Genomic DNA, 23346 nt, shown 5'->3' with positions numbered 1-23346 from the left:
ACTGTGGGCTTGTCCCGTAATTCATATCTGTTCCTTAATCCGTGGGATTGACCGACTGCAGCTGCTTAAAGAGCATGTGTGCAGTTCAGTGGGAAAGGAAAAGTCTGTGCCCAATAGACATGAAGTAGAGCCTGGAATTCTTTATGGTTAACTCGGCTCTTATCTCCAGTGTTTTCTTCAGTTGCATCTCTGTAAGCACGAGTTGACTGGATACGTTTCTCTATGGAATACAGCAGCTGCTCTTTGTTGTGTCAAACTGAATACCATGGGAACTTTGTTTATGGGGTTGGACATGGGTAGTAGATCTTGTCATGGATATAGGAGATTACAAAAGATGAATGGCCTCAGATAGTGCTTATCAACTTGGTGTTTCCACATTTGTAAATAACACCAGAGAGATGTTTATGACTGGAAGAGGATGACAGCATCCAGAAGAAATGGAGTGAAGAGTCAAGTTTGCATTCGGCTGCACAGCAGTCTTGGTGTTTTGATCCTAACATGTTTCTAATTTCTTCATTTGCTAATGTAAGCTAGGTGTTCTCTTGGAATGGATATGAGGACTTAATTAGAGACTGCACTAAGAGATTCCTTGCACATTTACACACTTGAGTATTTTAATGCCCAGGGCTTCTACTGCATGTCAGGCCTTTAACAAAAATGATGTCGATTTGGATTTCAATTCAGATCCTCCTGTCAGCACTGACAGCAGTCACCATCATCTCCATTTGACAGAGAAGGAACATGGGATGCCAAAAGGCTAAATGACTGCTCAGGGATCTGTGGGCGGGTGTGTTCTCTTGGACACGCCCCTTTCCTTGTGGGTCTGATGCAGCTTTTCTAATGAGGCTTACATAGCAGGGCTAAGCTTTCTCAGTGTAGGTTACTTGTAAGTCATGCAATTGTTGCCCTGGGTTAGGAGTCAGGAGATCCAGGCTGCTGCTACGTTGTGTGTTACTAGGAAGTAATTCATTGCATATGCCTTATTAAATACATATAAAGCACTTGGCTTTCTGCTAAGCTTCATGGGTAAAATGTCTTATTATAACTTTGATCTGAGAGTAAAAGTTCTCTTTGAAGAGATAAAAGTATTTACAAATCTCATTTAGTGTTTTGTTCTGTCTTTGCTTTTCAGTCATTCTTACACTGGTCAAGATTATAGTACCCAGAAGAACACCGGCAAGATTTCCTTAGATCAGATTGATTCGGTAAGCGCCAGCCCGTTACAACAGACTTGTCTCAAGTAGAGATCCTTGGGTGGAAGCTGGCAGAGTGCTTGCTACCTTGCTGCTTGCTGATCATTTTAAGAGAAAAGGCTCGTATCTTATGTATGTGACTCCTTTTATTTTAATTGTAAGAAAACCAAATTTAAGGGGAAGTAGTTTGCAGTCTTTCAGTTAGTTTTGAGGATAGAACTTAGTTGTTCTTTACAGAGAGACATTAGATGCTCACTAGAGGGGGCAGCAAAGGCAACAAGTGAGGCCTGGTCCTCCTGACAGGGTCCACAGGCAAGTCTGCCCAACGAGAGTTCAAGTCCTGGGAGGAAGGATGTATCTGAGGACATTAGAGGGAATAAGGATGAGATGGAGAGTGAAAATGCTGAGTTAAAACCAAGGAATGATGCTTCATTTTTTTAAAAAGAATTATTTTGCGTATGTGAATATACTGCTGCTGTCTTCAGACACACCAGAAGCAGGCATCAGATCTCATTACTAGTGGCTGTGAGCCACCATGTGGTTGCTGGGAATTGAACTCAGGACCTCTGGAAGAGCAGTCAGTGCTCTTAACCGCTGAACTATGTCTCTAGTACCATGATATTTTAGTTTTGACATTAAAACAAAAAGACCTGTGAATTTTTAAAGTATCGGCTAAACATTAATTTGAATTTTCTCTTTGAAATTGTTTCTATTAATTTTGTGTTCTTTATGTCTGGTTTATGTTATAAATCAATTTCCTATTTTCAATTGTATTTTCAGACTTTTCTCTTAGAGAAATGGAATATTATGTCCATATAAACCCTCTTAGAATATTCAGAGCAGTTTTGTTTGTAATAAAAAGATGGACAATATCTAATGCTCTTCAGTAAGCAAACTGCAGCATATTCCAGCTATAGACTGCACCTGGTCATTGACCTATCCTGAGTTGTCCCAGGCCAGCCTTGAACCAAGGATAAGGAATTACCAAGAAGCCAGTCTTCAAACACGACATGCTATGTGATTTTGTTTAGTCCGTTCTCTTGAGATGACAATGTTACTGAAATGAACAGATGAGCTGTTTCCAAGTGTTAAGACAGGAGGAGGAGGAGGCAGGGGTGGAGGAGGAGGCAGGGGTGGTGTAGGACACAGAAAGCAGCAATTAGCCAGCAGGAGGAGAGCCGGTGAGACGTCTCGGTTGGTAATGTGCTTGTTATGTGTGAGGACTTGCATTGGGATCCCAGCATTTACAAAAAAAAGCTGCATGTGCTGGTCTGGGCCTGAAGTCCCAGCACCAGGAGGGGGCGGGCAGACACAAGCATCCTAGAAGCTGTGCTGGCCAGCAGGTTTAGCTGAAGCAGTGAGCTTCATGCTCAGTGACAGAAATAGAGGAAAACCTCTGGTCTCCACACTCAAATTCAGGTGTGTGTACACACCTGCAGTAAACACAAACAGGAAATCGGGACCCTTGTGATGCTGAAGTCATTTTGCATCCTGACTGTGGCGATGGATGTATAAACCTCTCTCCATGGTGTAACGTCCACACAGAAGTAGATGCACAACTGCGGGAACCTGAGGAAAGAGTGGGACATATCCACTTTGTAGTTGCCTGTCGTGCAAGAGTTTATATCTGAGGAAAACTGAGACACGCTGTATCTCTGTATTACCTCTGTATTACCTCTTGCAACTAATAATGTGAATCACTAGTTATCCAAAGAAAAAATTTAAAAAAGGAACAAGGGAAACAGATATTATATAACCTAGTATGTTCAAAGTGTTACCAGCTTGACTTTGAATCATTATAAAATAATGTCTTGTTTATAATCATAGTAATATAGGAATGCTTTCTGTGGCTTATCTTCTTTATTCTGACTTAGTCAAATCTACAGTCACAGCAAATATGACATGTGGTCTAGTATATGTTCGGCATTGCCACAACTTGCTTTTTTGTCTTGTAGCTGTCTACAAAATCCTTCCCACCTTGCATGCGTCAGCTGCACAAGGCGCTGAGGGAGAACCACCATCTCCGTCACGGAGGCCGGATGCAGTACGGCCTGTTCCTCAAGGGCATTGGGCTAACGCTGGAGCAGGCATTGCAGTTCTGGAAGCAGGAGTTTATCAGAGGAAAGATGGACCCAGACAAGGTAATGCTGAAGAGCCATAGCAGCAGCAAATGAAAGCTTGTTAGTCTGAAACTACAAGATTTGTTTTTGTTTTAAGAATATGTATTTATTTATATAATGTATATGAGTGCACTGTCACTGTCTTCAGACATACTAGAAGAGGGCATCAGATTCCATTATAGGGTTGTGAACCACCATGTGATTGCTGGGAATTGAACTCAGGACCTCTGGAGGAACAGTCCATGCTCTTAACCACTGAGCCATCTCTCTAGCCCCAAGATCTGTTTTTAAAATATGCACTGAAACACAGGTAAAAGTATATAAGGTACATGTATCTTAGTTTATGTAAAAAGAAATTCACACCTTTTTTATTTCTTTGTTAAATTTATTTAATCTTTTTTTACAGTCCAGATTTTATCCCCCTCCTGGTCTACCCTCTGGCTGTTCAACATCTCATGCCCACTCCACCCTCCCTGTTCGCTGCCCCCCTCTCCATTAGAATGTCCTCACCACCCCCACCCTACCAGACTTCCCCATTCTCTGGGGCCTCAAGTCTCTTAATCTAGCAAGTGCCAAAAGCCTAGGCCAGTGTCTTTTTCAGTAGGCATGCTACCAGCAGGCTAAATCTGCTTTCTGAGCTCTGTTTCTATAAGGATGCATGCGCACGCGCACTGTGAAGTCAGTTAAAATGCTTTCTTTCAGACTGTGCTCTAGAGCATTTATTTCAACAGCCATCACTGCAGACCCTTCCAGCTGCCTTTAATGAGTCTAGAACATCAAGTCCTCAGGCCCACTCCTCAGTTACTTTTCTTTTCTACTAATATCAGATGGTAAAATTATGTCTAGAAATGTGCTTTTTGTCTCATGTCATACACCACATGAAAAAACGTTTGTGTCGCTTTGATTTGCTTCTTCTGGATCAAAGGCTAATAGAAAATGAAGAATGTTTACATGAAGAAATGCCATGTGTGGTCTCCTATTAGCTTTTAGAGCTGCCATAACAAAATTCCAAGTGTAGTGGTTCAAGCAACAGAAACTTAGTTTCTCGTGGTTCTGGAGTTTGGAAATGCAAATCAGGATGTTGGCAGATTCCCCTGTTCCTGCGGCCTGGGCCTGTGACTTGAGGACCTGTTCTCTGTGTGAGTCCACAGCCACTGCCACTGGCCGCCACTGCTGCTGCCAGGCCTCTGCTTGTTCTGCACTAGCTGCACCGGGTAGTATCTTATTAACCTTGCTTGCAGCCTTTAAGGCACTTTCTCAGGACAGAATACAGTCACATCTGAGATCAGGGCTTAAATGTAAGAACATTAGGATGGCATGACTCGGTATGTAACACATGTTTTATTATATACTTTATTTAAAGACCTGGCTCTGTGTGTGTGTGTGTGTGTGTGTGTGTGTGTGTGTGTGTGTGTGTGTGTGTGTGTATGTGCGGGGTGGGGGGAGCACTCCATCCCATACATGTGGAAGTGAGAGGAAGACTGCAACCCTAATTAAAACATAATGTCCACATAAAACATTTATGTGGAATGCAAAGCAACTTTTAGGTAAAGTGAAATGTGAAGGTAGATTGTTCTAGAAAACATTGATCTGGAGCTGAAGGACATGAACATGGAGTAAGAAGGAAGCGGGCAAATGTTTCTGCTTACCCTTTCTTCTCTATAGACTGTCTCCCCGGCTGGCACGCTGTTACCTGGTGTTAGGGCTGATTGTGGTCTTGGCTGTTGTCACTAAGGAGTTTCTGCTTCTCCGTTTGCTCTTGCATTTGATTTTCTTACATACACTTTTAGAGGATCAATGTTGAGCATCAATAGATACATCATTCCTAAGAGGACAACATTTTGTTGTGAGATAATATCCTGAGACCAAAAGCTTTGAAGTACATCTCACTCCAGGGAATTAGATTTAGAGTGTAGATTTTAGCCTTAGTTTTAACGGTTGTATTAATATGTGTGATGGATTAAAAACTTATAGACAAAGCCTTCTTGTCAGGGCAGGGCACTTGAAAATTGCACCTAACTAGTCAAATACAATTCTTTGGTTTATAAATGACTTTCACAAGAGGTATTTGAAGTTTTGAATCTCATATTTCTTAAGTAGTTTCTTATATTTCTAACATAAATACATCATGCTTTATGGGAATGAATGTACTTAAGTAATCATAGCCCGTGTTTGAGGAGTTTCATTTTGTTAATTTAAGTTTTTTACTTATTGACTTTACAGGCTGTTCCCTAATCCCTCCCCACCTTACAATCCTTCTCCTTCCCGATCCCCTTCTCCTCTGAGCAGGTAGGGACCCCCTTGGGTGTCCCTCACTCTGGCACTTTAAGACTCTGCAAGGCTACATGCTTCCTCTCCCACTGAGGCCAAACAAGGCTGCCCAGCTAGTAGAACACATCCCACATACAGGCAACAGTATTTGCGATAGCCTCCATTCCAGTTTTTCGGACCCACATGAAGACCAAGCTGTCCATCTGCTATGTATGTGTGGGGAGGCCTAGGTCCAGCCCGTGTGTGCTCTTTGGTTGGTGGCTCAGTCTCTGAGAGCCCCAAGGGTCCAGGTTAGTTGACTCTGTTGATCTTCCTGTGGAGTTCCTATCCCCTTCAGGGCCGAAATCCTTTTGAGGAGTTTTCTTAGTTATAATTTTTGTATTTTAATTGCCAGTCTACCTGAGGAAAAGCCTCACCTTGTATCCCACAACACATTAAATTTATCAAACTTTTATAAAGGTGTGAGGACACACAGCATTAAAATATTCTTTTAGTTAGAACTTGGTTATTAAGTTGCTCAGTCACTAGAATTAAGTGGCACTGGGTAATTGTGACGCATTCACAGCCCTGTATCCTCTCAGCTGGATTGCCTGCAGTGGTATTGATCTCAGTTGCCTTCCCCTGGCTCAGCTGGACATTTGGCGCTTAAGTGGCCGCAGGGTCCTTGCATGCCATATGCAGGGTCCATGGCTTGCTGTTGTGACTGAGCCAAGGAACATTTCACAATATTTCGTTTGTCTGAGACACCAATAGGTAATAACATAGGATAGATTTGAATTGTTCAGCTTACTACCAATCACTCAAAATTAAGTTAATTTTCTTTTTAACTTATTCACTTACATTCTGTTCCCTGCCCCCTCCTGGTTACTTGATATGTGTGCGACTATACATATCAAGATGTGGGGACAGAGCCCACAGTTTGTGTTTTCAGAACCTTCCACATGAAGGTGGTGTTCTCCAGGTTAGATCGAGAAAAATGGTTTTGGGAACTACCGTTAAAAAATTCAAGTTGCTAAATGGCTTATTCAACCAGTAGCCACTGCACATCTTCAGCTCTCAGTTGTTCTGTCTGCCTCCCTAGGCAATTTGGGCATAATGATCTGTCCTGTGTCAATAATCCATACATACATTTAAAAGCCCGCTACATGCCAGGTCCTAGTAAATGCTAAGTGAGTATGTACAGCAGAGTGTCTCAGCTAATGTACTGCTAATGAATCTCCAATATACTCCAGTATCGATCCCATGAGCCCTTGGGGAAGCCAGGCTGGACCTGGAGAACTCATAGCTTGTTGCCTTCCATTGTAAGTAGTGCCTTTGTTTTACTCTAGAATGTTTTCTGAACATCCTTCTCTCTGTGCCAAGTGATGTGAAAAGGGTAGGAAAGAACTAACAGAGAATGCAGGCTTGGACTTAGGCAAGCATATTTTTTTCTGCCATACATAAGCTATATAGCTCTGTTAGGGTTCTCCAGTGGGAAAGAACTAGTAGAATGACTGTTTATTAAAAGGGGCTGTATTAGGCTGGCTTATTCAGTACTGTCTGAGATAGTGGCTGTCTCACTCTGGAGAGCCTGAGAACCCAGGTGCTAGCTGTTGAGCCCCCAAGGCTTCATGCTTCAGAGCCCTAACCTGGTGCCAAGGGCCTAGAGATTCCCAGAGAACCTCTGGTCTTCATTCCACATTGGAAGACTGAAGAAGCAGGGTTCTTATACCAGCAAAGGAACATCACAATAGTAGCAGCAGCAGCCGCAAGGTAGATGAGCTTGCTAGCCAGAGAAAAAGCTTTTTTTTTTCCCCCCCCCAGATCTCCTTAGATTTGTGCTGGCATTGTAAGATGCCACACACATTTAGGTTGGGTCTTCCAACTTTGAATAACTAAGTTTGACTGTGATAATTCCTCACAGGTAAACACTTTACTCTCAGCATCTCTCTCTCCTACTCCCTTAAGTTGTACAGCAACCGGACATAGAATTCCTCACATAGCTCCTGCATTCTATTGTGGCTGTTGCTATCTGTCCAGGGCTTTTGTCAGATGTGAGGAATGGAATACAGCTTCAGTTCCTAGTCTCTGAGACCATCATACGGGGGCAGCAAGGGGGGTGGTGTTCATAAAGGAATTCACCAGTGTTTTAAAAAATGTTAAATTATAGAATGGCAGTTTGACCACTTATTGATATCTGGTGTTTGACAGGCAATGTAGTTGTTATTGTATATCTGATTGTATAGTCCTGAAGAGAAGCATTCCTTAAGTGTATTTTCCTGATAGAACAATACTAGACCCTATGATCTATCTAGTATCATTCATCCTTAGTTAGCAGTATTTTGTTTTTTAACTGTGTCTCCTGGCCTTACAGTAAAGCAGAGAAGACATAAAATGAGCTCACTCAGGCTGAGGGTGGAAAGTGGGATACTGCTTTAATTGAAGCCTGAGACTCTGATTCTGTTGAAATTTAGAGCATCACCCGTGGTAAACGTTACCCTTTTATGAAGAGTGCAATAAGATTTAGGCAAGAACATGGTACACCAGTAAACCTGGCTAGGTTTTATTTTAAACGCTGTATTTCCTAGTGTCTGGAAAGAGACATGAGGCACATCACAGGTTGACTGTGTTGTGAAAATTGTTCAATTTGACACCTTTTGTAATAGAAATTTTCAGTTTTCTATTTAGTCACTAGAGGTACAATAAATGAGGTCTGATGCTTAATCTTATTTTCTACCTTGGTGAGACAGGAATCACCAGGGAAACCGGCCACAGCGGGTCTATATGGGGTGTCTTGATTAAACTGATGCGGGCTGTCCCCTGTCCCCTCCCCCAGTAGGAGTAGTGTGCCCTGGGGTTTCTGCATTGTATTAAAAGAAGATGAACTGAGCATGCACTGTTTGGTTGTGGGTGTGATGTGGTCAGCTCTCTCAAGTCCTGCTGTACGACTCCTTAACCTCAAATGTGGCCAGGATGAACCTGCTCTCCTCTTTAGTTGCCATCGATAGGACATTTTATTAGTGCAGGAAGAGAAACTAAGGCACAGATAGTGATTGTCTGCTAAGGGTTACAGAGAAGTAACTGTCTCCATGAAATATGAGAACTAAATTGACACTTACCATTTTAAATGCTTGATAAGTGCACTACTCTATAATCATTCACACATTTATCATAAGGGACCTATCAATCCAACTTGTAGAGAAACCTTACTCAGGTGATTGGCTACCTACATTTTGATTTTCTTTTTATTGAATATCTATGTTGGTGATATGCTAAGAAAGTAATTGGAATGGATTAAACAAAGGTTCTGCAAAAGGAGTCTAGTCATCAGAGTTTTAAAGGTTCTCTCTCTCTCTCTCTCTCTTTTTTTTTTTTCCGAGACAGGGTTTCTCTGTATAGCCCTGGCTGTCCTGGAACTCACTTTGTAGACCAGGCTGGCCTCAAACTCAGAAATCCGCCTGCCTCTGCCTCTCTGCCTCTCTGCCTCTCTGCCTCTGCCTCTGCCTCCCGAGTGCTGGCATTAAAGGTGTGCGCCACCATCGCCTGGCCTGTTTTCCTGAAAATGACATCAGCTTATTCATTAGTTGAAAGCCAGGTAGACTGGGCTATGTCAGAAGGCAGGTGAGGGGGCAAGAATGAGATAGAGATGGAGCAGGGGGAGGAAGGGAAGAGGGAGGGAGAGGGAGAGAAGAGGGATGGAGAGAGAAGAAAGTAGAAGAAGGAGAAGGGGGGCTATATGAATATGCAAAGGACATAGGGGACAAAGTCTTCACTATTTTATTATAAATTGGGATCACCTTCCAATTTATTACAAGTTCTCTGGGAAGCACAGACGTTGTTTTGATTTTGTATTCAAGTAACATGTATTGGGTACTCCAAAATGGTTTACATCGCTCAGCAAACAAGTCTCTTGAGTAGGGTAATTCCGCTTGATTTGGGTGGCAGCATAGGTTAGTTGGGGGAGTGTATACTTTGGAATCAAATTAGAGCCCAGACCCATCTGCTCATTATAAGTTGTGTGACTTTGTGTGAGTCTGCTCCCAACTCCAGCTCCTCGTGCCTTGGGTAAGGATAATGCTGGGATTTATATGATGATTGTATATGATACTATTCTTGCTATACCACATATGAACAGTGCCCACTATTTAGCAGAGAATCTAAGTTGATTGCTCCTAAGTTCCCATTTAACGGGAACTAGATTGTGGTAACAACAGCAGGAGCTTCGAGTGAAATAGTATATCTGCCCAGGGGCCTCAGAGGGTTTTTCTGGAGAAGTTAGTATTTGAATTGGTCCCTGAATGGTAACAATATAGAATTGGGAGACAGTATTTTCTGAATCGTGCTATGTTTCTATTATAAAGGCTGTTGATAACTGTGGTTTGTCTAAAGATATCATTATTCAAGTGGGTGATTCTTACATTCAATCTTGGTAAGAGCTGGGTGTTATTAAATCTCAGCTAAAACCTTCCTGCTGGGTGCTGAGGAACTGCATGTGGGTATCATTGCTCTGCAGTTGGATGGAAGTGAAAACCTAAGTGGGTGATTCCAGTGTCGAATGCCAGAAGAGGGTTGGTGGATCCATGGTCTTCCCTTGGCTTTATGGCAGTGTGGTTGTTGTTTGCTTTTAATCTGTAAGTTGTGCCTTCTCAAAAGTGTATCTAAAGGCCTACTTAGTCTGCAGCCGCATCTGACAGGCTCTCTGAAAGCAGTCTTTCCCTTTGTGGTGGGGATTGGTTTTCTTACTAATGGAAAACTGGAGAGCTGGTGGACAGAGGTCCCAGGACACTTGTGGTTGATGACACGGGTGCTGCTGGTACGCAGCATCTCTGAGGCAGAGAAGTACTTCTTGGACATTTGAGGTTTCCAGGGCATGGCTTGAACCTTGATTATTATATCTGCACCCACGGCAGACAGTGATCTTATTCATTTTGTGGCACTGAATACATGCAGAAGTTTATGATTCCTAACTTACTCAGCCTAGCATTTTCTCTGAGGCCTAGACCCAGATATCTGAGTGTGTGTTTATTATCTATTTTCTGAAGCATATAAATGTAGTTCACAGATCAGCTTGGGTTTCTAAATCTGAGCTCCTGGTCCGTGGAGCAGATCACCACATGTCGTTGCCAGCGCATTCATCTCAGGGAATGGACACTCTGTTATGTTGATGGACTCACATCAAGCCTTCTCTTACACTTGTACAGTCAGAAGAGCAGTCTAACTCAACTCTGAATGTGCACCACGCCTATCTTCTTTGATGTGGAGGAGCCCCGACTTGGTACTAGGAGGTGGTGAGGACTTAAGACCAGTTAGCAGGAGGTCTTCAGGCCCTGGAAGAGGATAGTGGAAAGGTACCCTTTCCTCCTGGCCAGTTCTCAGCAACTTCTTAGGAGGATTGTTAGTTCTTCCTGTGGTAGTGGCCTCCTGGAGCCCCAGAAGCATGATACATTGTGTATTGTTGACTGGAACATTCAAAACTGTGAGCTAAAAGAGGCCTTTCTGTTGACTGTTGATCTCAGGTATTTGGCGTGATAATGAAAAGCTGACCAAAACAACGACTGTATCATCGGTTCTTATAGCCACAGTGCTAGTCTGCACTGTCATTGTGCTGCGGACTCTTGGGATAGCGCCATAGCTCCATTTCAGGTTTCTGTCTCAGAAGCCTTCATCAGTGTCAATAAAAGCAGAGAAGCAGAAAGGCCACCATGGGCTAGTCTTTTTTCCTAATGGGATTTAAAATTCCTACAAGCCCTGGGACAGAACTTTTAATAACATTTTCTCCAGCGTCCTGCCCCAAATTTTGAGAGGGGTAATTATTTCCCTGATACATAGTCAATGGACTGTAATGTGAGAGCATTCCAGTAGAGCTGCTGGTTTGGGTATAGCGTTCTTTGATGGACAGTTGGCCTGTATACCCCAGCTATATTACTAATCCTAAAATATTGAGAGTATAATGCAGTGCGCTCCCAAATGTGTCCGAGTACAATTCCTTATTCTTAGTGATTGAGAGTGCACTTCAGGACAGGGAAGTGCTTCAGGCTGATCACTAGGAACACCAGTTACCATTGCTCAGGAAAGGAAGTGCTGCTTCGTAGAGATTTCAAGTTGAGTTAGTGTCAGAAAAGCAGCTCTGTCTTAAAAAAAAGAAAAAAGAAACTGAATCGCCTGTCAAGCCTATTAGTGCCTAAGTCTCACCTACTATATTCTGATAATGAGTTTGTTTGTGAGTAGTGATGGTTGGCAGGCTGGCTTTATTTTTACTTTTTAAAAGTAAAGTTCAGCTGAGTTCTGCAAACATTTTATTTGACTTAACTTTAAAATTTTATGTTTATTTCCTGATATATGGACATGAGACTCTGATTTAGTGACAGAGTAGAATATATTAACGAGAATGTCTTTGGGACATAATTATGTAGATTTAAAGGAGTGATGGCGTTTTAATTATGCCCTTTAGCTAATGCACTTGCATATTAAATCCACTCGTGTCTTTTTGAGCTTTCCTCTGAACCTTTGCTTTCTCAGGCCTGAACGTGCTCATTAGGTCACAGGAATAACCGAAAGTTATGTAAGATAAGCTGAAGGCTGGCAAAGGATGGCTTCAAAGTACGTTCAGGTTTGAAAAAGAAATGGCTCCTGTGTCTACCGTGTTCTTTGCCAGGTTTAACAGGAAGGAAATTGCAGTCTCTGTGTGTGTTTAGCTGGCTTCCTCCTTTCCAAATAAGCGACATTCCTTGGTTGTACTGTACTGAAGTCAGATGACACGTTCCTTTTTTAAAGCTGGGGTGTAGGAAGTAAAACGAGGGTATTTCAAAATGATGATTGGTTGTTTCTCTTGGGTGGTTGTGCTTGTTGGTTTTGTTTTTGACTTTGTTTTCCTCCATATAGGCTCTCAGTTTAACCAAACAGCTACCTAGGAGCTATGAAGTGATTTGCCCACCTTAGGAGAGGAGAGCACTGTGAAGCCTCCCAGCTTCTTGGTGGGGTTTGCTTTTGTGAGAAGCTGGACTAGGCGAAAATCCTCAGTAAAATTTAAGATGAAAAAAGACAAAAACTAAAAGCTCTGAATTATCATGATTATGATTATTATTTTCCTTTTGAAAAGAACCTAGGACAAACTGGCCTTGAAATCACCTTTGTAGTCAAGAATGACCTTGAACTCTTGTTTGGCAGACTCCTGCTTCCCAAGTCCTGAGAGTTTTCCAATGTCGGGCTATACTGAAAGATCACAGGATTTAATGGCCCCCAGAGGGCCAGATAGTAGCTGTGTTGGCTTCTGTTGCAGCCACTGTGCTGCTGTGGCAGGAAGCCACCACAGGTGGGACCTGTGTGGACATGGCCTATTTCTCATAAGCCAGTTACCCAACTGGATTTAGCCTGTGAGTTGGCTGTAGTTTGCCAGCTCTTAATTTAAAACATGTATTCCTATTTATTCAAACCAACATTCATATTGTATGTATATTCTGTAGCTGCTTTTATGTGCTTTTTATCCATGCTCATTATAATGGCATATAACAGGGTGCTAATATTTAAAAGTTTAACATGGAAAACTACAAGCGTACAGAAACATAAATCCCTACTTCTCTATCACATGGAGCGATTAGCTCTCTGCTTCTACACAGGATTTGTCCTTTATTCATTTGTTACTCATTTGTTTTCTCTGGGTCTTTAGAAAACATTGTTCCAAACTGTGCTTATGTGGTACTGTGTAGGTCAGATTTCTCTAGAGAAACAGTCTCAGTAACACACACAGGTCCAGGGAGGGAAGGTGAGGAATTGTCTCATGTGATTCTGGAGACCAAAAAATACAGACTCTGCTGTCTATAAGCTAGAGACTTAGAAAAGCCAGTGATGAAGTTTAGTCTCAGCCAAAGGCCTGAGAGCCGGGACAGCTAGCAACAGGAGAAGGGCAGTGTTCGCCAGTAAGGCTGTGAGGGAGAAGGGTAGATTTTCTTTCTTTAACATTTGGTTTAGGCTTCCACACATTGCATGGTGCCTATTCACACTGGAGAGAGAACGCGGCTTTACCAAGCCTGTAAAATACTCAGATATTTGCAGAAGTACCAGGCACCACATAGTCCAGTTACAATGCACAAAATCAGCCATCATAGGTAGCCCTGCACTCCAGTATGCTCTCTACACTGCTCCCTGCCCTGCACTTTGGTTGGTTTTTAATCTATTACTTTACAAAGAACGAGCCATTTCTATAAAAGGCGTCATTGTCCCCCTTCGTCATCATCTATGGCACTGTGCCCTTTCCTATTCCATGTCTCATCTTTCCAGTAAGAAGCCAGTCCTGCCAGCTCCAACCGTAGGAATCCTTCCTAAGTGACTCACCCTTACATTTCAGTTTCTGCCACCCAAAGGGGCATAGTGATGCCCCTTTGCCATAGCCTTCACCACTGATGTCTCACCTGATGGTCTGGCAATAGAATGGTCTTCCTGAAGCAATTATGCTAATATTTGACTTCTTAATTTATCGGCCAGAATTGGCCTGTAAAGAGCCTTCCCTAGGTCATCGTGAAGACTGATTTCCCCTGAGATGTAAATCACAAGGAACAGAATAGTTTCAAATCTCACTTTATAGATTGGGTTGGGATCTCAAAAAGCTAGGTTAATTGCCTGAAGTCGCAGACCTCATGACAGGTCTAGCAGAATCAAACCCAGTACTGACAAAATGGCAATGTGCTTTTTAGAACCAGTGCTCAGTAACAGCTCGTTCACTTTTGCTCTGTAATCTCAGAGTGAGCAACATGTAGTGCGGTTTTAATTGTTCCTGCTTCTGTTTCAATGAAGGAGGATTTACACAGTTTCATCTGATAAACTAGAGAGAGTTTTTGAGAATAAATGAGGATAATATGTTCAAACTTCTGCTCCATCACGTAGCAACTGTCTGCTGACTTTGGGCAAATTGCTTAGTCTTACCACAGTCAAGTTTCCTCATTTATATCACAGAGATTCTAATAGTACCTTCCCTAAAGTCTGGTTGTAAGCATTAAACAACCTGTGCCTTGCACACAGTAGGTATTCGGTATCTTTTTGTTTTCTGTAGTTAAACTGTCCTGTAGTTATTATCAGCCATTTAATCTGAGCATTAGAAATATTACAGAAATTGTCAGCAAAGTGACATGAGACTCTTTACTGATGCAGACGGTGATGACTGGCCAGCCATGAACTGATTGTCATTGAAGACACTAGTGTCTCAAGGCTTCAGGCTCTCCTGCAGGATTGTTGAGTATATTTACAGATTGGGCTTGAAAGGATGTAGGCAAACTGAATGTTTTGCGTTTATAATTTTCCAACATTTGAGTCTTATCAAATGAAGGAGGGCTGTTGGGTTTTTGTTTTCATTTTTGAGTCTGCACACTTCCCGCTCTGACAGCAGGGAAAGCGTTCAGGGAACTTGTATCTGCCCAGCTGGACACAGACTACTTTACACCAGGTGGGAAACAAGACACCTTCTGCTCTGCTGCCTTCCCGCCCTCACCTGTTAAAGGCACAGAGCCAGCCCGTCATGTAGATTGCCCTTCTAATCCCTCTGAGTTCTATTCATGAGGAAGCTTTTGGAACATGTTTAGAAGGTGCTAAGGGCAGAGTTGTTCTCATTGCTTGTAGGGAGTCACACTACTTTCCACATGCGCTTCTGTGAAATGTCTCGCAGCGGCACTTTGCGCTGTCTTTGTACTGCTTCGGTCTGAAGCTGAGGGTGGAGGGTGTGTGTGTGAGCGTTTGGCCTGATCCTGGAGCTTTCCTGTTTGCTCCTTTGTACTGACTTTGCTCATTGCACGGCATTGGCAAAGCACATCACTGTATTTTTCTTAAGTTATCAACTGTGTTTTGAGCCATGTTCGAAAGGGCAACTGGTTTATAAATGACTCTTACTGAGAATGTGAAAGAACTTTGTGTTTGGCCCTGAGAAGTGGAACACTTGCATTTTCTAGTGCCTAAGTCGGTGTACAGGCGACAGTGATGCCATCTGGCGTGCTGTGCTCCTCATGGAGTCAGTCTGGTGAGTTTGTGGTTACAAAGATCAATACAGTCTGTTCTTTATCAGTCTCCACCTTATTGTTTACTTGCAAGTACATCACCCAGACTAGGAGGGGGAAGTGTACACTAACTTCAGGTTTGCTTTAGGAAAAAGAATATTACTCATCTTAAACCACAGTTTCAGTATTCTTCCCTATATGTCTTGGGAATTTCTGTACTTCCTAGCGAAACACCACTATACAATTAAAAATGGAATAGAATAAAACTATTTTATTCAAACTTTTGTATTTCGGTAGGTTACTTTTTGTCCAATAAAGGAACGTATGTGTACAATTCTGTTTCATGGATATTAGGGAGGTAGTGAGAACAAAGAACCTGGGGTCCAGTGAAGAAGGTCGAGCTGCGGTCCTCAGGTCCCGAGCTGCAGTCTTTAGGTGTGCATCTGTCCAGGCAGGGCCTTTGCAAAAACACATTTCCTTCCAATTCTGCCTTTCCAGCAAAGTGAACTGGGTCCAAAGCTGAAGGACACAACCAGACCCTCACACCATCTTGGAAGCCCCGAGAAGCTGTTCACACGCCTTTCTGCACAAATGAAGGAGAGCGTGCCTTTTGTGTGTGTGCAGCCCCAGAGTTAAGTCAGTTTCCCGGCACTGAGGCTCTTCCTAACCTGTGGGCTGTGGCTTTGCTCCTCTTTCAGAGTTTCTTCCCCAGTTCTGCAGGAGCATGGCAGCAGTCGCTTGAGGTTTGCTTCTGTTCGTGCATGATCTTGGTCAGGTTAGCTTTGCTACACCGTGGGCTCCCCCATGTCCTCATTTGTGTGTGGCTGCTGTCATCTCAGTGTTAGGGGCTTCTTGTGAGGAACAGGCATAATCTCTGCCAGGCGTGGGACACTGTCAGGCATGTGGAGGAGCCTTTGTGCACGGGACTGCTAGAGATAGTCAGTAGAGTGCACATCTGAGATGAGAGAAGGAAGCTTCGGTCCTAGCAATGGGTAGTCTCTGTAGAGAATGTTGTTTGAGATTCTTATTTAAGTTAATGGATAATTAACATGAAAGATGCAAAGTGTAATATTGATTTTTTTGTTTGTTTGTTTGTTTGTTTTGAGACAGGGTTTCTACTGTGTAGCCCTGGCTGTCCTGGAACTCACTTTGTAGACCAGGCTGGCCTCGAACTCAGAAATCTACCTGTCTCTGCCTCCCAAGTGCTGGGATTAAAGGCGTGCACCACCACTGCCCAGCAATATTGATTCTTGAAACCAAGATATTGATGAATAATGAAGTTTTATAAGCCTAAAATTTATATGTGATGTTTTTCCCCTTTTCACTGCTTACTATTTGCAAGTCAGACATTTTTGAAAATATAACTTGAATATAAATTCATCCGAGTAAATTGAGCAGAAACCCCCTACATTTTAGTATTCATATTTAATATAGAATCCCAGGGTAGATTCATCAGCCCTCGGCTCTCACGTTTTTCTCTTTGCTGGTTAACTCTTGTTAGTTACTCTGCCCCTCTTCTTGAGGATGTGAAAGCGGATCGTGAATACAGGAGGAATCATCTGGTTAGTTTGTTAACCCGTCACAGTAGCTGCAGAGCCAGTGACACATCTGAGAAAAGGTAGCAGAGACTCGTCTGGGAAAATGTTAGGAATCAAAGCTAACTGGCATGAAGGAGCTGCATTACACACCTTGTACAAACACCATGGTTGTATACAGGTTGACAGTGAAGGCCACAGGCCTGGGTCTTCCTGTTTTCTCTGTGCCCACCGCTGCCTTTTCTTTGCACTCAGAGTTCATGAAGTTGATTCCTTTCCTTGCTCCCCATGGGACATCCCAGCTCGGTCTCCGTTTCTCTGGTTCTGTTACAGCAGTACTTGTTGTCATGTAGGCAAGTTTCCTGTACAGACCTTATAAAATCCTTGGGTGCTGAGAAAAGATGGATTTTTTAGGATTCAGGTAAAAGAGTTGGTGGCTTTGCAACATGTCCTCTGTGACTTGAAGAGGCTCCTGCCTTTCAGCACGTTTGCAGGAACGAAACTAATTGGATGATGAAGACTGAAATGCCGACAGGTTTTGTTTGAAAAAGAAGATATATTTTCCTGTGTAGTGTCTCGGAGCTGCATACATATGCCCTTGTGGCCACATTTCATTACAGCTACCAAGCTTACTCTCAGAAAGTCAGATCCCAGGGCACTTTATACACTGATGTGAAATACCATAGTATCTGTTGGAAGAACGGCGTTGATTTTATACTTATACTTATACACAAGGTAAATCTAATCTTATAGCCAGACTACCCTTAATATAGTCACATTGCATAACAGGTATCTCAGATCAGCTTCTTTGATCTAGAAGGAAGCAGTTGGCGATCAGTAGTTTACCTTTCAATCTGGGAAATGGGATGGACCACAGGACTTGGAAAATAGCATCGGATGCTGCTTCACTTGCTCAGTCACATTTGTAACGCTCTAGGACAGTGTGGAACGTTAACCTTTTCAGGGTCAGTGAGACAGCTCAGGGGGAAAGGCCCATGCAGCCAACCCTGACAACCCGGGATTGTCCCCAGGACACACAGGGAGAGGGAGTTAACTGAATCCTGCAAGTTATTCTCTGGTCCCCAACCTGGCACATGCACACACATACACAAATGTAATAAAGGTATTTTAACAAATTGTTGCTGGTAGGTACATAGACTACCTCTAAGGCCCTCAGCTGAACTAACTCCCTGGGAGTGCAGATCTCATTAGTACCTTTACTGCTCAGAGCCCCCATTCTTCTATCTATGAGGTCAAACTGGATTTGTTTTATAGTGTTAAGATTTAAGCAAAATAAATGTAAAAGCATAAACATACTTGAAGTGCTTCCCGAACACATGAAGTAAATGGATATCCACCATTACAGCCTTTACAGCTTGGCTGGAATTCAGGCACAGGCCTGGGACTGTGAACTCAGGCTTGTCACTTAGACTTCGCTGTCACTGTCTCATCACTAATGAGGAGGTATAGCCCCCGGTCATCAATTTTTAGTGAGGCATATCAGGAAATGATATTTCCTCAGCTTTGCAACAAGAAGAATGTTTTTTTTTAATTAAAGTTTCCATCAAATTGGTGCCATTTCAATATATTTTCTTTTTGAATCCAAGATGTATGAATTGGCAGTTTACTCACAGAATTTTTTTTTTGTGACAAAAAAATCTATTTGATTTATGTAATGAAAAAACAAGAAAGACTGCCTGTATTTCTCTAGTTTCCCTGGAATGGGATACATGAAAGGTGTTTTCTTGTTTCTTTAAAGCCTGTGGACCATTCCCCTTTAGAATGTCTATTGTTTCCGCCAAAAGATTTTTCTGCATAAACTTAGATTTTATTGTATTACTGTTTTGAGTTTTAGGCTGGCAAGTAGGAGGTGGCACATCCTCTTTAAATCATGATGGAGACAAGTCCGTGAGGTTGGGTAAGCATCCTGTCTACCCACCCTGTCACCACACAGAACTAAACCAGCGGGAGTGTGCTCACTTCTTGAGAAACGCAAGGAACCAAAAATATCATCACTAATTAGCTCACAGTTTTGAAGTTCATAAGCATGTGTCAGATCTCTTTAGGACATGGGGTGTGTTCATGGGCTGTTTGAGCCTCCAAGGGAGAGTTGAGTGCTGGTTAACTCAGGTATAACCATGTGTATGTGTGTCTGTGTGTGTGGGGGTGGATATCTCCATGCACCTCTCCTACCCCTGTGTTAAAGTCTCCCCACTTTACCCCTGGAAACTCCTGTCTTCATGTGCTTATCATTTGTGAATACTACTTTATATCTCTGAACAAAAATTTGAAATAAAAACATCCATCTTTTTTATTTTTTTCCAGCATCCCCCATAATGCTCGACTGTCTATTTGTTTAAGGAAAAAGTTTAATTAATGAACAAGGTGCTGTCAGTGTTGTGCAGCAGCAAAGAAGAGAAGACAGATTAAAGCTTCTTTCATTTGGCTCCGTTGAGTCCCAAATGAATGCCGTAGTGTTGAGGAGCAGCCAAGATGTGGAATTTGAGATTACTTGTTTCAATATTGGATGAAGGCTCAGCTGAGGGAGAGAGTGGTGGGTGCAGGGTTCCCATGGGGGAATTGAGGTGACTTCTTTTGCATACCATGTCACCTTGTCCCCTTCCTTCAGGAGCTACACAACCTGTGTTTCTTGAACAGGCACATTTTGCAAGTTTATGTATGGTACACGATGTTTTCATAGCAGAAAGAAGAAGAAGAGAAGGATTATATGAACCAGGAAAAAGTCGAGATCTCGCACTGCACTGTGTGTTTATGTGCATACCTACTGAATTTAATTAATGATTTTTTAAACCATTTCACTATCAAAAAAGAGTAGGCGTAGGAATCAGAGGGGTGCCCCTGCATCATGGCCATTACGCATCCACATTGGAGAACACAACTCAAACCTACGTCATGTAACTGTCTGTGTGCACGCATGAAACCAGTCTATGGAGCAAACGTTGTCGCTTGTGACTTGGGTGGTACTGAGAGAAGATGAATCCTTTCATATTTATCTAAAACTGTCTCATGTCATTGTTTGCTGAGGACTCATTGTCTGCTGTTACTCAAGTTTCAAAAGTAATATTGTGGTTGTATTTCTTCAGAGACAAATTGATTTGGGGGTTATTAGTATTCAACAAATTACTCTTTTAAAGCTGCACATCAAAATATTATTCCTGTAATTTTATGAGCATTGTGTTTCTCATTCTGGGTCTGCTCATTTGTATGCCAGGGAGGCCCTCTGAAGCAGCGTTTGAATTTCAGTGGAAGTTAATCTGCATGTGAAGAGGCTTGTGGTCCCAGGAGCTGGCAAGGCAGAGCCCGTCCTTAGTTCTTGGTTTTCCCCAGCCTTGCTTGTTGTTAGATCTCACCATTTAAATGATTCAATTTAAATGAATATAAAAAGTTCTTTCTTTAGGAACAGCTGTTTCTTTTAAACAGAATGGGAAATGATTTCTATGAATGTGAGTTTATGACACAGTAATCTAAAAACCTACAACAGAAATTTCTATAGCAGAATGGTAATTTGAGACATTAGTCACATGCATGTATTTAAAGATAATATGCATGTGTGTGATCATCAAGAGGAGTATTTTGCATAATAATATATTCAAATAAATGATTGGGGTAAAATTATAAGCAGTTGTTTTTTTTAATGTCTCCAAGTGTGATGTAGCATAGAGAAACAAAACAATTGTATTAAGGGGAGGAATCCTTTACATAATTAAATACTATAAAAGAATGTTAATATCTATACACATTTGTGTATTTCTACATAGCCGGAACAAATGAAATGAGTGCAGCACAAAGTGGAACTTGGAGACTTAGTGAGATAATCATATTACTCCGTTATCTTAGCTCTAAAACGGGGATCAGAACATGGGGAATGCTCTTGTAAAATACTGCTTATTGTAATTTGCATGGCTGCTTTTAAGTTCGAATCTTTGAGAGTTTATCACTATTTATTTTAAACATATTCACCACCCCATCTCCTTCCCTTTCTACTCTCTCCTCCCACCCATCTTTTCCCATCCAACTCTTGAGACTTCATCTCTTCTCTCCTTCCTTCCCCAAGTCCAGTGTGTTTCCAGCAAGCTTTGTGGTTGGGGCCCACCATGGTATGTAGTTAGCCTATCGCAGGTCATATCATTAAAGGAAACTCACTCTCCTTTTAGCTATTGAGTATTAATAGTCTGTCAACTGCTGTTGGGGTTGTGTCCTCCTGCCTCCTCCTATGTTGGCATTTTGTCTGGCTGGAGCTTCTGAAGGCCTTGTACATGCCATGTGATTGGTGTGAGTGAGTCCTTCCTTTGTGCATCTAATCTCTCCTGCTGGCGTTGGAAATCATTGTTTCCCTGATGATATCCACCACCTCTGACTCTTACAATCTCTCTATTCTCTCTGTAGGGGCGGGACCTCTATATTAATTGGCATTTACTTCAAGGAAAGGCTTCTCTGATAAGAATTGAGGAAAGGCTCGCTCATTTGTGGATATGTCATTATGGGCCATATGTCCATTTAGAAGAAGAATGCATTGGGTTCTCTCCCAGGGCCTATGTCTATGTTTGTGTCTCCCTTGACGGTGGCTGGTATAGGTTTCATTTCATGGAGTAACAGGCCTTTGATGCAGTCAGAAGGTGGTTGGTTATTCCTGTAACATTTGTGTCACTATAAACCAGTGAGGCTACCTTATCGGAACAGCTGTGGCTTGTAGGGTTCACAGCTGGATGAGACTGAGGCTTACTTTTCTCCAGTAGTATGTGTAGCATCCTCTATAGCATCCTCTAGCACCATGAACACTAGCCGTACAGATGAGGCGTTTAGCTGAGTACAAGCTTGCCTGCTGTCTCCCAAATTCTGCAACTCAGAAGGGAGAATGTCCTCCCCTCCCCTCCCCTCCCCTCCCTTTCCCCCCCTCTCTCTTTCTTCATTCACTTTACATCCTGATTCCAGCTCCCTCCCTCCTCTCCTCCCAGTCCCTCCCTTACACTCCTTCCTCCCATTTCTCCCCCTCCTTCTCAGAGAGTGGGAGGTCCCTCATGGGTACCAGCTTGCCCTAGTACATCAAGTTGTAGCAGGACTAGGCTCATCCTTTCGCACTGAGGCCAGAGAAGGCAGCAGAGACAGCCCCTGCTCTACTTGTTAGGAGACCCACATGAAGACCAAGTTGCATATCTGCTACTTATATTTAGCGGGCCTAGGTCCAGCCCGTGTATGCTCTTTGGTTGGTGGTTGGCTCATGATCCCAGGTTAGTTGACTATGTAGGTCTTGTGGTCTCCTTGACTCCTCTGACTCCCTCAGCCCTTCTCCCCACTCTTCCATAAGACTCTCTGAACTCTGCCCATTGTTTGGCTATGGGTCTCTGCATCTGTTTCCATCAGTTGCTAGATGAAGCCTCTCAGAAGACAGTTATGTTAGGCTCCTGTCTGCAAGCATAGCAGAGTATCATTAATAGTGTTATGGGTTGGCTCTCTCCAATGGGATGGATCTCAAGTTGGGCTATCATTGGCTGGTCATTTTCTCAATCTCTGTTCCATCTTTATCCCTGCACATCTTGAAGGCAGGACAAATTTTTTAGGTCAAGGATTTTATGGATGGGATGATATTTCCTTCCCTCCAATAGAAGTCCAGCTTGGCTACAAGAGATGGCCTGACCACTTAAGGCTCCATATACCCTACAGGGAGGAGTCTTAGCTAGGGTCACCCTCATATCCTTCCAGGAGCTTCCCCTGTCCCAGGTCTCTGACTCATCCCAGGAATGCCACCTCCCCACCCCGATTTCCATTCTTTCCCCCAGCCCTTCCCTCAACACCTGACCCCCACCCATGTTCCCTGCCTCCATCCACTTCTGAAATATATTTTACTTCTCCTGCTGAGTGAGATTCAAGCATCCTCCCTTGGGTCCCTCTTGTTGCTTAGCTTCTTTGAGTCTGGATTGTAGCATGGTTATCCTGTATTTTATGGGCAATGTCCACTTATAAGTGAGTGCGTACATCTTTCTAGGTCTAGGTTCCCTCACTCAGGATGATATTTTCTAGTTCCATGTATTTGCCTGCAAAATTCATGATGTCCTTTTTTTTTTTTTAATAGCTGAATAGGTATTACAAATAAAACTGCTATGAACATAGTTGAGCAAGTGTTCTTGTGGTATGGGCTGGGGAGATGGCTCAGCCATTAAAGGCTAGGCTCACAACTGAAAATATAAGAATATGTGGTATCTTCAGTAATAGCTTACTGTGTAGATCTGGAGGTAGCCAGGAGTATTGG

General features: G+C 42.7%; 1 protein-coding gene across 2 annotated transcripts in view; it reads left to right on the top strand.

Moving 5' to 3' along the window:
• The window catches only part of Prim2 (DNA primase, p58 subunit), a 216001-nt gene that overhangs the window by 154459 nt on the left and 38196 nt on the right, over positions 1-23346 (top strand). For both annotated transcript variants that reach the window (NM_008922.2, XM_011238455.2), the window contains 2 exons: positions 1133-1205; positions 3149-3334. In NM_008922.2, coding sequence (NP_032948.1) covers positions 1133-1205; positions 3149-3334 — 259 coding nt within the window. The remainder of the gene's footprint in view (positions 1-1132; positions 1206-3148; positions 3335-23346) is intronic.

This window comes from Mus musculus, chromosome 1 (assembly GCF_000001635.26).
Source record: "Mus musculus strain C57BL/6J chromosome 1, GRCm38.p6 C57BL/6J".
Lineage (NCBI taxonomy): Eukaryota > Metazoa > Chordata > Mammalia > Rodentia > Muridae > Mus > Mus musculus.
Note: the sequence above shows the minus strand (reverse complement) of the source record. Positions and strands in the feature narration are given on the sequence as shown.